At 41.8% G+C, this 13,486-nt stretch overlaps 1 protein-coding gene across 2 annotated transcripts in view; it reads right to left on the bottom strand.

Annotated features, from left to right (window-relative positions):
* Nucleotides 1-13,486, bottom strand: part of NOLC1 (nucleolar and coiled-body phosphoprotein 1) — a 33,772-nt gene that overhangs the window by 10,969 nt on the left and 9,317 nt on the right. Inside the window, exons 5-14 of one of the 2 annotated variants that reach the window (XM_066600523.1) lie at nucleotides 12,540-12,687; nucleotides 10,179-10,279; nucleotides 9,934-10,069; nucleotides 8,747-8,847; nucleotides 8,502-8,637; nucleotides 7,186-7,317; nucleotides 7,023-7,103; nucleotides 4,795-4,938; nucleotides 2,456-2,590; nucleotides 1,189-1,323 (exon numbers count right to left, since the gene is read on the bottom strand). In XM_066600523.1, the coding sequence (XP_066456620.1) occupies nucleotides 1,189-1,323; nucleotides 2,456-2,590; nucleotides 4,795-4,938; nucleotides 7,023-7,103; nucleotides 7,186-7,317; nucleotides 8,502-8,637; nucleotides 8,747-8,847; nucleotides 9,934-10,069; nucleotides 10,179-10,279; nucleotides 12,540-12,687 (1,249 nt within the window). The remainder of the gene's footprint in view (nucleotides 1-1,188; nucleotides 1,324-2,455; nucleotides 2,591-4,794; nucleotides 4,939-7,022; nucleotides 7,104-7,185; nucleotides 7,318-8,501; nucleotides 8,638-8,746; nucleotides 8,848-9,933; nucleotides 10,070-10,178; nucleotides 10,280-12,539; nucleotides 12,688-13,486) is intronic. The other variant, XM_066600524.1, reaches the window with a different exon arrangement.

The raw sequence follows: 13,486 nt of genomic DNA, 5'->3' as shown, positions 1-13,486 counted from the left end.
GTCTAAAAACTAAGGTGAATAACTTGAATCTTAACAGAATACAGAAACCATTCCGGTAGAGCAGACCCTGCGGCCAGTTTTGGTAGCCGAGGGGTGCAGATTCGTAATTTGGGACAGAAGCTTCCCAAAATAAATGAGATCATAAGATTCTTTTGTTCATTACATTGACCGAAAAAATATGTATGGGATGAGTACTGAAACATCATGTAGAACAGATGGACACCTGGGTAACACCATCATTTTAATGTTTTATGCAACCTGCATCTGAAAGCGGTAAGGAACCCCAAATGTTACATTTAGGCTTAAATTAGTCTATTAAAGAGGTATACACCGATATCTAGGGAGCGCCTGTAGTCATTGGAAATTTGAATCCCCAAGTAATTGCACTTGGTGGTGATTTGGAGACCACTATGTGAATAGTACAGAGGGCATTGTCTGAAGAAAGAGGCATGAGCGCTCATTTTGCCCAGTTAATATGAAGGCCAGACAAGTCTTTCCCCTACTTCTTGCTAACTTGCCGAAAAGTATGAAGAATTAAAATGAGGAGAGGGATGAAAATGAATATTTGGCAGAAGGAACAAAGGGTTTGCGAAGCTGAATTATAAAAGAAAAGCCATATTAAAATTTCAGATTTTTTTGCCAAATCAAATGAAAGAGAATCTGGCACGGTAGAGCTCCGGAAGATTACAAGCTTGTATCTAGAGAATCACGTTCTGGAACTTTCCACAAACTACATGCAAAAACTGATGTCATCGCATGCAGAGGCCATCGGGAGATACACCAATACGAAAACAGGGTCTGGAAATAGGCGGTCTGGAGCTTTTATTTCATGAGAAAAGCAGCTTCAGTAGTGATTTCCACAGATTGTGCCAGAGCGACAGGCGCCTCTAAAGTGTTTGATTTGCCCCTAAGGCTATGTTCACATGGGGCAGAAGTGGTTGGGGAGCGTCAGCAGCAAATCTGCTTCAACAGCTGCGCCATTTGTTACAGAATTCACGCCTTTATTAGAAGAGGTGAAATCCACACCACCAATCTGCTGCTATAATTGGCATGCGGTGGATTTAAATTCCCGCATGGTATGTCAACTTCTGCAGCAACGTTTTTCTGCAGCGTGTGGACAAAAGCTTGAGAATATCATCCACATTGCTGCAACTGTAAATAGGGGCGCTTGTAGAGAGCAGTACATACCGGAGCTGTCAGAACTAGACTCTTTCTTCTTTTGTGCAGGCGTCGTCTTACTTGGGGCGCTCTTAGCTGGAGTCTTACTTGGGGTGCTCTTAGCTGGAGGCTTCGTTGGCTTCTTGTTCTCTTCTTCACTAGAATCTGAGGGAGAAAAAAAAAAAATTGAAAACCATAAATGGTGTACGGCGCACAAATAAAGATGAATGTAGGAGAAAACTATTCTTAAGCATATCGGCTTCAGAAACAACTTTGCCAAACTGGACGTCTATTATCCCCCCAAAGTGACCATTCACAGACAGTATTACATCAGTTTTCATCCCAAATAAAAAAATACAATTATCATCAGGTCTCTCACCAGCACACATACAAGACTAAATACATCAATGGTTTTACTATAAAAGTTTTGGTTCTGAAAAATTTTTTTTCCGGTGTCCCTGGAACGATCCCAATTGATACACAGTATATGTAATATATAATCTCCCTTATGTGACGGATTTCCTGCCAGTAACTTGCCTCGCTGTTGTCCTAATTTGATCCATCCTAACAAAAATGGCTGCTGCTGAATATTCATGACGTCTTCAGCTTTCTTTTCAAGCAGACAACCACAGGCAGCCTGAGATCTTGACACGCTCCCACACTACAGAGAACTAGATTCTACTTTGAAGCACTGCAGCGTTTCATAGGAAACTGGATTTACAGGGAGCCCGTCACTAGCTTCATGCTGTCCAATCTACAGGTGGCACGAGCACGGGGTAGGTAGAGCGCGCCCATGTAAGTCTTATTACAAAATGCTGCACAGTCTGGCCAAATGGAGCTCCGAGTCAAGGGGGCATTGCCGTGCCAGCCTTTCCCCAAACCTGTCATTTAGTGGCAACTCTGTTTATAGCATGGGCACACTCTACGAACCTGTCCCGGATTCATGCTACCCGTGGATTAGACAGGGTGAACCAGGTAGCAGGTTGGCTTTACATAAGAGTGCCACATGGGAAGAAGTGGCTGTTGCTCTGGCTACTCCGCACCTGGCTCGCTTGATTGGCAAAAATTGCAGCATGTTCTGTCTTGGCAAGTATAACCCAAGCATACATGGCAAGATAGTACATGGCGATGAGCAACAAGCAGCCAGTACACAATGTCCTTGCATACTGACTGCGTGCCGTGCATGACCATCTTGCAGCCTACACACTAAGATATGCTCATGTGAGACCAGCCTTAGGGCGGTATCAACACACACTTTCTTTTGTAATCTGTAGAAGGGATCTTACAGTGATCTCACCTGAACTATCAGAAGAGCTGGACTCCTTTTTGGCTGCTGCCGCGTTTTTAGGGGCCACTTTTGCAGCAGGCTTTGCAGGTAGAGTTTTTGCAGCTGGCTTAACTGGTGGTTTCTTTGCTTCTTCATCACTTGAGTCTGTTAATAAAGAGTAATAAATATATATATTACTAGCTATCAGAAGTTTATAGCCTCCATTTTGATCTAACATTCTAGGCACAGCTATAAATATAAATTAATACAAGTGCTGCTTCACAACACAGACATACAGAGCAGCAATAGTTTCCCGAGGTAGAACACAGCACATCCGATTGGATGGATAAAAGTTGGATATCATTCACTGATCAACATGAAACCTACATTGCATGATAAAAATTGCAAAGCCTAATAGGCTTGCATACATGGCAGACCTAGGGGGCCTTTGTTGGGCCTCCAGTTGCCACAGCAAGACATCAGCACCGTAAAATCACGTTAGAGGGATGCTGCTGTATATTGATCGCAGCATCTAAGGGGGAACAGTTGTAAGAGGAGTATTGGCTAAGACAGCCAACACCCATAAGTGACAGCACAGCTCCTGTACCATCACTGTTCCGTAATGTAGCTTACATTCCCAATAATTGTTATAAAGACCTGTGTAAAGAGTCTGACATTGATTTGAAAATAGGTGGCGCTGCAGAGGTATTGGTCCATCTTCCTTATTTGCCTAAATTACCCAGAAGAGCATGTGTAGCCGTATAAGTCTCCTCCCTCACCTTTCTGGGTGCTCTTCGGAGAGAGACGATGCCATCCCCTGACACACTCACCGCCTCGGTGTCTCCGCACACTTTTTGGGTCCTCTCCTTAAGGAGAGATGACACCTCTCTTGACCCAGAATATAGAAGGTAACGACAATGAAAATTGTCCGAGCTGGCTAATGCATCATAGCATTGATATGAAAGGGAAAGTAAAAAAAAAAATCTCATCATCAGTATGGTGCCTGATAAGTATCAGACAGGGGATTTAACTGCATGGAAGTGGCTGCAATAGACAGAGGAGATCACCAGAGCGATTGGCAATCAGGCGAGGGGGCAGATATTGAAAAATGTGACTTTGCTGAAATGAAGATAACTCATACAAAAAGCCTGCACTAGTTAAAAAAAAAAAAAAAAAAAAAAAAGTGTAGTATCAGGAGAACGGGACATCCACACAGGCCCCTGCCAACCATTCCAGATAAAGGAAACACACGTCACCACCTTATGACTTCATTATCTGCGGCGTCCCATGGAGTATGCATCTGCCAACCAGTTCCATGCTAAAAAAAAAGGCAATATACATAGCCGCTCTATGATATCACGAAGTGTGGTGTCTTACTGTAGACACAGTTGTAGCCGCCTGTCCTTAGCAACAAGCACCGCCCATCTGTCACTACCATGACGACACATTACACACAGAAAACAGAGGACGCAGTGTGTGGGATTCCCCGCCGCGTCCAACCCTGCTCTCTCCATTTTGAAATGCCTCCCCCTTTATATCAGTGCTCACAAGATGAGTTCCTATAACAGATACACATGAAAAGCACATTTATTCTACATTCGAACCCATGACGTGAATTACTTCTTCATGCCAATACATGGATCTCTTCCAGATTGTCATCTAACCCTGCCCAGAGGCATTACTCTAAATCACAGTAATCATTGGAGCATTAAAGCTGCCCATCTTTACCCCTTTCTTTTTTGTGTATTGCATTATCTTTCATGTCTATATATTTACACGATTGTTTGATATGGTTATGCTTCATAAAGATGACTATTCATCACTGAAACACATTTTAATTAGAAATGGAGTAACAAAATGCTGGGGTCCACGTTATTCGAGTCGAGCTTTTCGTAATATTCGAGAGCTCTATTTGAGTAACGAACCCCATTGAAGTCAATGGGAGACTCGAGCATTTCTGTATTGGACCCGCCGGGTGCCTGCCTGCCTCCTAAACTTTGGAAGCATGTTGTGCTTATGTGCATAAAAAGTGTGTTGGCTTCCAGTTGACCAGGACCTTAGAGATGATGGCGATCCTTTCATTAGGCTAGTCCTTTTCTATTGTCTTAGACACACATGTTTTTGTACAAGGCACTATCCTCCTGATTGTTATCTTTTCACTGGGATGGCCCTTTAAGCCTGTTACATTATAGAACAAAGAAATTCTATAGGATTGTACACCTATGTCTGATACTAATAGTCACATGTAGTATGCTACTTTTCTTTAGCCAGAGGAGTTTCTTAGAGCAAAATGACCTACAAGTGTAGATATCTGCACCTTTGAAACAATTCTACTTAAAACAATAAATAAATAGTGGCAAAACACTCACCAGAGCTATCAGAAGAACTGGAGTCCTTTTTGGTCTGTGTGGGTTTTACACCATTCTTTACAGATGTACTTTTTTGCGCTGAAGGGGTGGAGGCAGTACTTTTCGGCAGAGGTTTGGACGGACTTTCATCTTCATCACTTGAATCTAAACAAATCAAATATGAAAATTGAGTCTCATTTAGTTTCTTTAAACCCCAAGAGTAGCCATTAAAAACACAACTAAACACAAAGAATACTACCCAAAATCAAGCATCTAATTATAACACAAATGGTCAGGGCATTGGAACTCCTTACTAATCAGCCTATTTTAAGCTCCAACCTTCTAAAGAGCTGTAACTTTATTTTTCTATTGTCACACCCGATTCAGAGTGTTTTTTCCCTGGATAAGTTGTACGCTTTAATCCCTCAGTGACAAACCTATTTTGGGTCCTAAGGACTGATTTTCATTATTGCATTGAAAAAGCTATAACTCCTTAACATAGTCTTATGAGGGCTTGCTTTTCGGGAACAAGTTGTACTTTTTAAAAAATGGTACCACTCTGGGGTATGTACATTGTATTGATAACGTTTATTACATGTTTTGGCAGGGAGATTAAAGATTTTTCTTCTTTTAAGTTAAAACACAATTCTTTATGCTATTTTTTAGTTCTTCAGGGGGACTTGAAGAGGTTTCACACTGTAGACAATTTAAAATGAAAAGTTTATTATCTCAATTAAAAACTCAGGGCACAAAGAAGACTCGTACCCCTTACAAATTATAGAAGGGAACAGGAACACGACACACTCACAATTCAGACTTTGACACACACAACACTTGTATACCACCTGAGGTGTAAGATCTATCAAGGTGGTTACCTAATAGTGATACTATATGAAATACATGTGCAGTTAGTAAAAAAATACTGCGCTGTAGGTTTTTAAGCCGATAAAATTGCATAACAGGACTTGTAATTCTAACAGACGCTATCTACTTGGGCTATATGTGCAATTCTAAATTGATTTTAGCTTTCTTAGGGTTGGGTTCGACGAGTTTCCTTACAGTTTGAAGTAGTTAATCAGGAACCACCCTAGCCCTAACAAGGAGAGGTGTCTACTATCACGTTCTAGTCCCTAATAGATCTAGATTGCTGATCTAGTGTCTAGTCTAATTTTACAGGCAACTGCACAGTATCCAGGACAGAGTAAACCAGGAGACCAAGCAAACTATGTATCACTACTGTGTACAGATGGCCGTGCGCAGTGGACCCTTAGTTTTTTTTCAATATGCAGATCTCTCCTATTTACAAATGTTGCCAGCGGATATTTTTTTGCATATTTCTTTGAAACAAAGAAGATACTCTTTGTTTCTTCTTATGCTGGCTAATATGGATCTAACTAAGCCAGCATTTTCCCCTTTTAATTTTCTCTAGATCTCACTAAATTAACTTCCTTTTTCTCTGATGCTAAGATTTTCCTTTTTGGAAATTGTTAGTTACTAGTCAGACCTAAAGTAAATGCAAATGAAGGATAATAAGTATAAAGCAAAATAAATATAACACCAGCAGCCCATCATCAAGGCTGCAGGATATATATTTATTTTGCTGCAGCCTTGATGGTGGCTGCAGATGTTAGATTTATATTAGGGAGTCGAGAAAAATTCTTCCCTTGGTTGCTGGGTTTCGCTTTTAATGTGCTCACTGTTCAGTATAAATAGTAGGTTAGAGTTACTTGTTGTGTAAACAGTATACCAAATGCATACAGGTTTGTTTTTTGCTTATTATATATTTTACTACTTCTACACACTAAAAACGCACAAGAACATTTTGGTGTCACCACATTCCAAAAGCGTTACAATTTTGGTATTTCCATTGCGGAGTTTTATGAGGGCCTGTTTTTTGTGCAGGGAGCTGTACTTCGCATTGATACAATTTTTGGAAACATGATATTTTGATCATCTTTAATTCCGTTGTTCTTAGAGGCAAGATTAACAAAAACGGCACTGCTGCAATTCTCTCTCATCTATATGGCAACCTACGTCTATTTCTGAAATATGAACAGTTTCCTTAAAACTATCAGTGTGCATTCCCCAGTTCATGTGACAAAATGGAGAGGAGCTACTCAGTGACAGTGGCTCCTGCATGGTCAGACCCAACGCACCCATGCTAGGGGGAGAGCAGCGCCCATCTGATTCCCACAGAGGCTTCATTTTAAAAAGAAGGAAAATAAACCCCATCAGTTAGTAAAGCTAACCTGTATCACTGGACGACTCTTCTGCCTTTTTAGCTGCTGGTTTTGCAGCCGGTGCAGTGGATTTCGTCACAGCGGTCTTACCTTAAAAAGAGGAAAATTAATTAATACAAAAACACTCAATAAATTTTGTATTCAACCATAATTTTTAGAAACCACAAATTACCTTTTTTTGCTGGTGGTTCTTCCTCTTCACTATCTGAAGAATCGCTGCTGCTTTCTGCTTTCTTTACCTGTGGAGTAGCTTTAGCAGGTAGTTTCTTTTCCATGGCAGGAGGAGGAACAGCACTGTAGGCACCTGAAAACCATTGAAAAAGGAGAAAAACAAACCAATATTATAATATATCTTTATATTACTGGACTGAAAAACAAACAAAGCAAAGCTAACACAGACTTCTATGCCAACCATATGCCAAGGCATAAACTTAAAAATCTGAGAACATATCTTGTTCTTACATTAGTCAAATGTAGCATCAAGATAACCCCATGTGACTGATTGGCTCTCAAGCACTGAGGCTCAGCCAATCACAGCCATAGCATTGAATACCAGTGAAAGAGCACTACAGTCGTGCATGTTTGTAGCTCCACAAAATCGCGATATCGCCATGAGAAAACGCAGAGATATTGCACAGAACACTGCAGCGATTTTCTCGTGGCAATATCGCTGTCGACCGCATGAAAGAGGTCTTATACCTGATGTACTGAGACACTGTATCAGGTCTAATGGGGAGCAAATGCGATGTGAAAAAGCCGTCTGTAGCATAGGACACCTTTTTCCCACAGCATTACGTAATCAAGAGGAAGAAACACTATGGTGGCATAGATGACCGGAGCATTATAACACTCTGGGGGAAAGGAGTATATAAATCGGAATGTAATGCAACCATTTAGTAATAAACTATAACATGGTAACTGCTGTGTCTGCAATAGAGAGGACTTGACCGGCACACTAAAGAAGGGACCTATTAACTTACCGAAGACAGATTTCCCTAGCAATACTTATAATCACCTATTCTGCATGTTGTAAAAATTAAACAATGAATACAAATTAAAGAACTAGGCTTACGGGGTATAAATGGGTGGCCCGCTGCGCCCAAGAAACTGTTATAATTACCTTTCCAGTCATTCCTCCAGTGTGAGTGCTGAAGCCACTGCCAAGTAGTCCACCAGTTATAAAAGTAGAATGGGTGCACTACTTAGCACCCAGCTCAATGTACTGAGCGGCGGCTTCCAGCACTGACACCGGGGGAACAGGGGAAGTATAACCCTTACATCCCCAGACTCAGCGGGTCACTGGCTTTTAGCCCATGAGGTCAGTTTACAGGGCTAAAAGGTAGGTGACCGTCTCTTTAAGGATACTGTATATTGTGCTACCAGTTTTGGATACACAGCACAAAAATAAGGAGTGATGATGAAGGGGACGATGCGGTCACAAGCAGCACTGGTTCATTATTTATTGTAGGTGCAGGGAAGATCTTTTACCCGGTTTTGGTTTACTCTTGGCAGCCGGGGCTTCATCTTCAGAGTCGTCACTACTACTACTAGAGCTTTCCTTTTTCTTGGCTACCTGCTTAGCAGCGGCCGGGGACTTGGCTGGTGGAGTCTTTGCTGCAGATTTCTGTAGTGTGTTTAAAAGAAACCCAAATTAGAAAATAAGAACATACCTTAATATAACTATTAGCTCCGTGCCATTGAATAACATGACTGCAATCTTCATGGCACTTTACCTTTGCCGGCGCATCATCGTCCGAATCTTCACTGCTGCTACTGTCAGATTTTCTAGCTTTTCCTGCGGCAGCCTTTGTCACTGGAGTCGTCTTTGCAGCTACTTCAAAATGAAAACATAACTTATGTCAAATTATAGAAACTGCTTAATGCCATACATTGACCTTATTAGTTAAAAACGAAAAAAAAAAAAGGGGGACTAATTTAAGCAGACTGTCCACTGTCTTATAAAAGGAGAACTGTACGTTTAAGTTGGCCACATTAGATACAAGTACAATCGCTATGCTGACACATCCATGCGCTTTAGTCCATGTTGGCTGTTAGTCATTCAAATTGTCTGTATATGTTCAATATCATCAGCTGAACTGTCTCAAATCCTCTGCTCTCGTGTCGGACATTGTGCCAGAAATATGGCTAGTGTCTGCACTACTGGAAGTCTAGCAAGCAGGGAGTTTGCCACCAGGCAGAGCTTGCCCAAGCGGAGCTGTTATGTGGAGCAAATGGGAACACTGGAATTTAGTGTGTCTAGCTTCTTCTGTGTGGCACTACAGGTCTCAGCATGCCTGCATTGAATACCTGGTGCACAGGAACTTCTGCGTACCAATGCCTGTATAGCGCTCCCAGGAACTTATGGCCAAAAGGGAAATTGTAAGCTTTATTTTTTTTTTTTCAAACCCCACATGTTAACAGCCGATAGGAGGATAACCCTGCCACCTGCGCGACTGAGCATGTCACGTACCCTGGGAAAAGCCCTATGGAAAGTGCCAAGCCTCCACTGGAAAGGACATTGGGAACCCAGAAGCACACGCATGCACGGCCTGCTGTACACATCTCCGCATCGGATACACATGCAGCAGGATGAAGAAGAGCTCTGGAGGCCCACAAAAGCCTCCAGGATCCCATGAAGACGCGAAGAATAACTGTTACTGTCGCCACTGGCACACAAGTGGCTGGTGGATCCTAAAGGACCATCTACCACTCATCTGGCTGTAAAAACAGTTCCTAAAAGTTAAGGGCCATGATCTTAGTTTACAGGGCTAAAGGTAGGCGACTGTCTCTTTAAGGATACTGTATATTGTACTACCAGTTTTAGTTACACAGCACAAAAATAAGGAATAATGATGAAGGGAACGATGCGGTCACAAGCAGCACTGGTTTATTTATTGTAGGTGCAGAGAAGATCTTTTACCTGGTTTTGGTTTAGTCTTGGCAGCCGGGGCTTCATCTTCAGAGTCGTCACTACTACTACTAGAGCTTTCCTTTTTCTTGGCTACCTGCTTAGCCGCGGCCGGGGACTTGGCTGGTGGAGTCTTTGCTGCAGTTTTCTGTAGTGTGTTTAAAAGAAACCCAACTTAGAAAATAAGAACATACCTGAATATAACTATTAGCTCCGTGCCATTGAATAACATGACTGCAATCTTCATGGCACTTTACCTTTGCCGGCGCGTCATCATCCGACTCTTCACTGCTGCTACTGTCAGATTTTCTAGCTTTTCCTGCGGCAGCCTTTGTCACTGGAGTCGTCTTTGCAGCTACTTCAAAATAAAAACATAACTTATGTAATTATAGAAACTGCTTAACGCCATAAATCAAACTTCGTTTTTAAATAACTTAAGCAGACTTTCCACTGTATTATAAGAGCAGAACTGAGCAGGTACGTTGGCAACATTAGATAGAGGTACAATAGTCATGCTGGTGCATCCATGTGCTTTATAGTCCATGTTGGCTGTTAGTCACTCAAACTGTCCGTATATGTTCAATGTCACCAGCCGACAAACGTATGATCTTTTTCACTGGATGAATGTTCTCTTACGGAACTGCACCCTACACACTGAAGGTTTATTGACTATTGCGCAGAAACATTTAAGACTAATGAAACACAGACATCGCCTGGAAATAAGTTGGCAGTCAACTAAAACAATCATTGGTTCTTAAAATCTCCTGATGAAGTATTGTTTTGGTTATAATTGTCTGTTTTGATGATCATTCACATCAATGCTTGGGGGTTGCACTTTTGTGCTTGATTTGGGGAACAGGAAAACAGCACACCCTGTCCTAATTGACAAGATTGACTATTATGAGGTCCATTCTGTTTCTAGCTGGGCATCCAGTCTTTTACAGGACTAAACACATTATGCAGCACTATTTCGTTGAAAAATACAAGAACATGGCTGCATTCTTTCAGAAACAGCACTACACCTGTCCACAGGTTGTATGTAGTATTGCAGGTCAGGCGTACTCCTGTCAGTGGAGCCAAGCCCAGGCACTCCTCTGTGTGGAAGATTCACACATGCTTACGAAAGGACCATGTGTCGATTTCTTACCATCACGACAGAAAGGCCGAGTGGACGTTTCTCACAAATCCCTCGCTGTGTAATGTGCCCCACTCACAGCTTAGAAGCACAGACTAGGGAAGGGGCTGGAAGCAGTCAGTCATTTCTTATGGGCCGTTTAAACAAACTCATTTGAGTGATAATCGTGCAGTGAAAATGCAAAAAGAAAAAAAACAAAAACACTTTATATTCACTTGTGGTTATCGTTGACTTTGTCGGCTTCTTGTTACATGTAAACGTTCCTCGCTTCACATAGAAAGTGATGCGCTGAGTGAGAAGCCCGCAATCGATAGTGATAAGTCTGTCTAAACGCTCTGAACGAGCGCTCACGACTTTAGCGGTGACGTCAGCGCACGTGCAGGCGCTTAGATGACTGTTGGCCTGTGTAAAAGGGCCATTACTGATGGATTTTACAAAGCTGTCAAGTCCTCCAAACAATACAAGCATTGAAAACAAACAATAAGAAAGCTTTAATAAAAACCACTTACAAAAGTCTTCATTTTCAAAGACACCTTTTTTGCCCCTTTAATCAGAGTGCAAAGGTGTACATAGCCTCTTGGAAAAAAAATACATCTTTTCTCGATTTTAATCCTGATTTTGCTTAATTTACTAAACAAGCTAAAAGAATATCCAAAACACACTTTCATATGTGTATACTGGTGGAGAAAAGTGCTGGACTTCCTTTTCTAGATAACACTGAGACGCAGTTTGTCACAGGAGCATCATTAAAAAGTTTAAGTAAAGTGGTGGGTGCATCAATAATTAAGACATTCCTGTGTGCGATGCTTTGCAAGGCTTCATCCAGGCACAGTTCGCCACAGGCAGGAACATCAGTAGAGAAGACGGCTAGGTCCTGTGCAATTTTCTACGTTAAATCAAAATGTAGGGTCAGCCAGCCCCATACAGTTGATGGGAGGCACTTGTCCCCCTGCCTCTTGGCCAGCACGCCCCTGCCAGTGATACTGTAATAGGAGAATTAGTGTAATGAAAACCAGAAGAGCCTCCTTAAGATAGAAAATGTAAGCGACAAGTACCAAATATTCTTTTTTGCACTTTCAAGACTAGGAGTGCCTGCCTTTTACAAGATATAATCTCACCCCTACCCCTTTTTAATAAATCAATCAGTCACACACAGGCAGCAATTGAAAGTTGTTTTTTTTGTTCTTTGTTTTTTTTTTTAACAAGCATTCAACATAACTACTTTTTGTTTTCAGTCTTTTCTGATTACTTGTGCTGTAGATGATCAAGACTGTGTACTGTAAGGCTTCTGCTGCCAAGTCATGAATTTAAAGGAACTGGGCATAATGGATACGCACTGATGCCTAGGGCAGGCCCGAAGTGGTACTGCATGACAGATGCAAGGTAAAACGATTTTAGTAATCATTAAACCTGCCCTCAGTTGGGCAGATCTTATGTCCACTTCACTACCGCTAGAAGTGAAATAGGGACAAGGAGTTAATACCTGGGGGCTTGGAGGCAGCTGGCTGCTTTTTCTTCGGTGCTTCATCTTCAGAACTACTAGAACTACTCGAGTCAGAGCTGGATTCCTTTGCTTTTTTCTGAGGTGCTACTTTGGCATTTGCTGCCTTCACCTGAGGTGTGGTCTTTTTCTGGTGAAAAGGAGGAAAAATAATGATAAATGGAGGGTGGAGATCACAGGATAGGGGATAACATTCAGATCAATAGGGGTTCAACCACTTAAGCCCCAGAATTGATGGGGTTCAAAGTGAGGTGGGCACATGCCGGAGATAGCCATATAGAAAAGTGGTTGGCTACCTCCAGAAGTCACACTGAAGTGAAAGGAAAGGTGGGGTGCATGTGTGGCCGTTGCCACCCTCACTACAGGATGCACCGTTCTCAAGATCTGTGGGGGTCTTACAGGGGAGAGGGTATAATTTTCTATCATGGCACAACCCCTTTAATGATTGGGTAGAGTGCTTATGAAGCAATCTTCCTGATCACTGAGAGAATTTTGTAGTTGTTCATAGGTTCACAGTTTTCACACCCCTACCTGACATTGATCTGTATGATCAGTTCTGAAAGATACATAACACTGATTAACGTCTATTAACTTTTTGGGAGAGGAAATAGAAATATAACAGCAATCTTGCCATAGTTATATGCACTATGCAATTCATGCCATTAACCAAGCGGCAAAACTATTACAACAATTCAGGATATATGTACAGTTTGTGTTCAACTTTTGCACAATTATAGAACTCTTGCATAAAAAAAAGTGTACATTTTTTTAACAAAATATATCACCACATTCAGACTTTCATTGACAGCCATATGAGAGCTTGTTTTTTTTTTTTTAGTGGGGGGGGGGGGGGGTGTCCATCTCCCAGCAGGCTCTTTTCTTCCTCCGACGATTGTGCGCATGCGCAGAAGACAGGTGCCCTCTGACAG

This window comes from Eleutherodactylus coqui, chromosome 4 (assembly GCF_035609145.1).
Source record: "Eleutherodactylus coqui strain aEleCoq1 chromosome 4, aEleCoq1.hap1, whole genome shotgun sequence".
Taxonomy (NCBI): Eukaryota; Metazoa; Chordata; class Amphibia; order Anura; family Eleutherodactylidae; genus Eleutherodactylus; species Eleutherodactylus coqui.
Note: the sequence above shows the minus strand (reverse complement) of the source record. Positions and strands in the feature narration are given on the sequence as shown.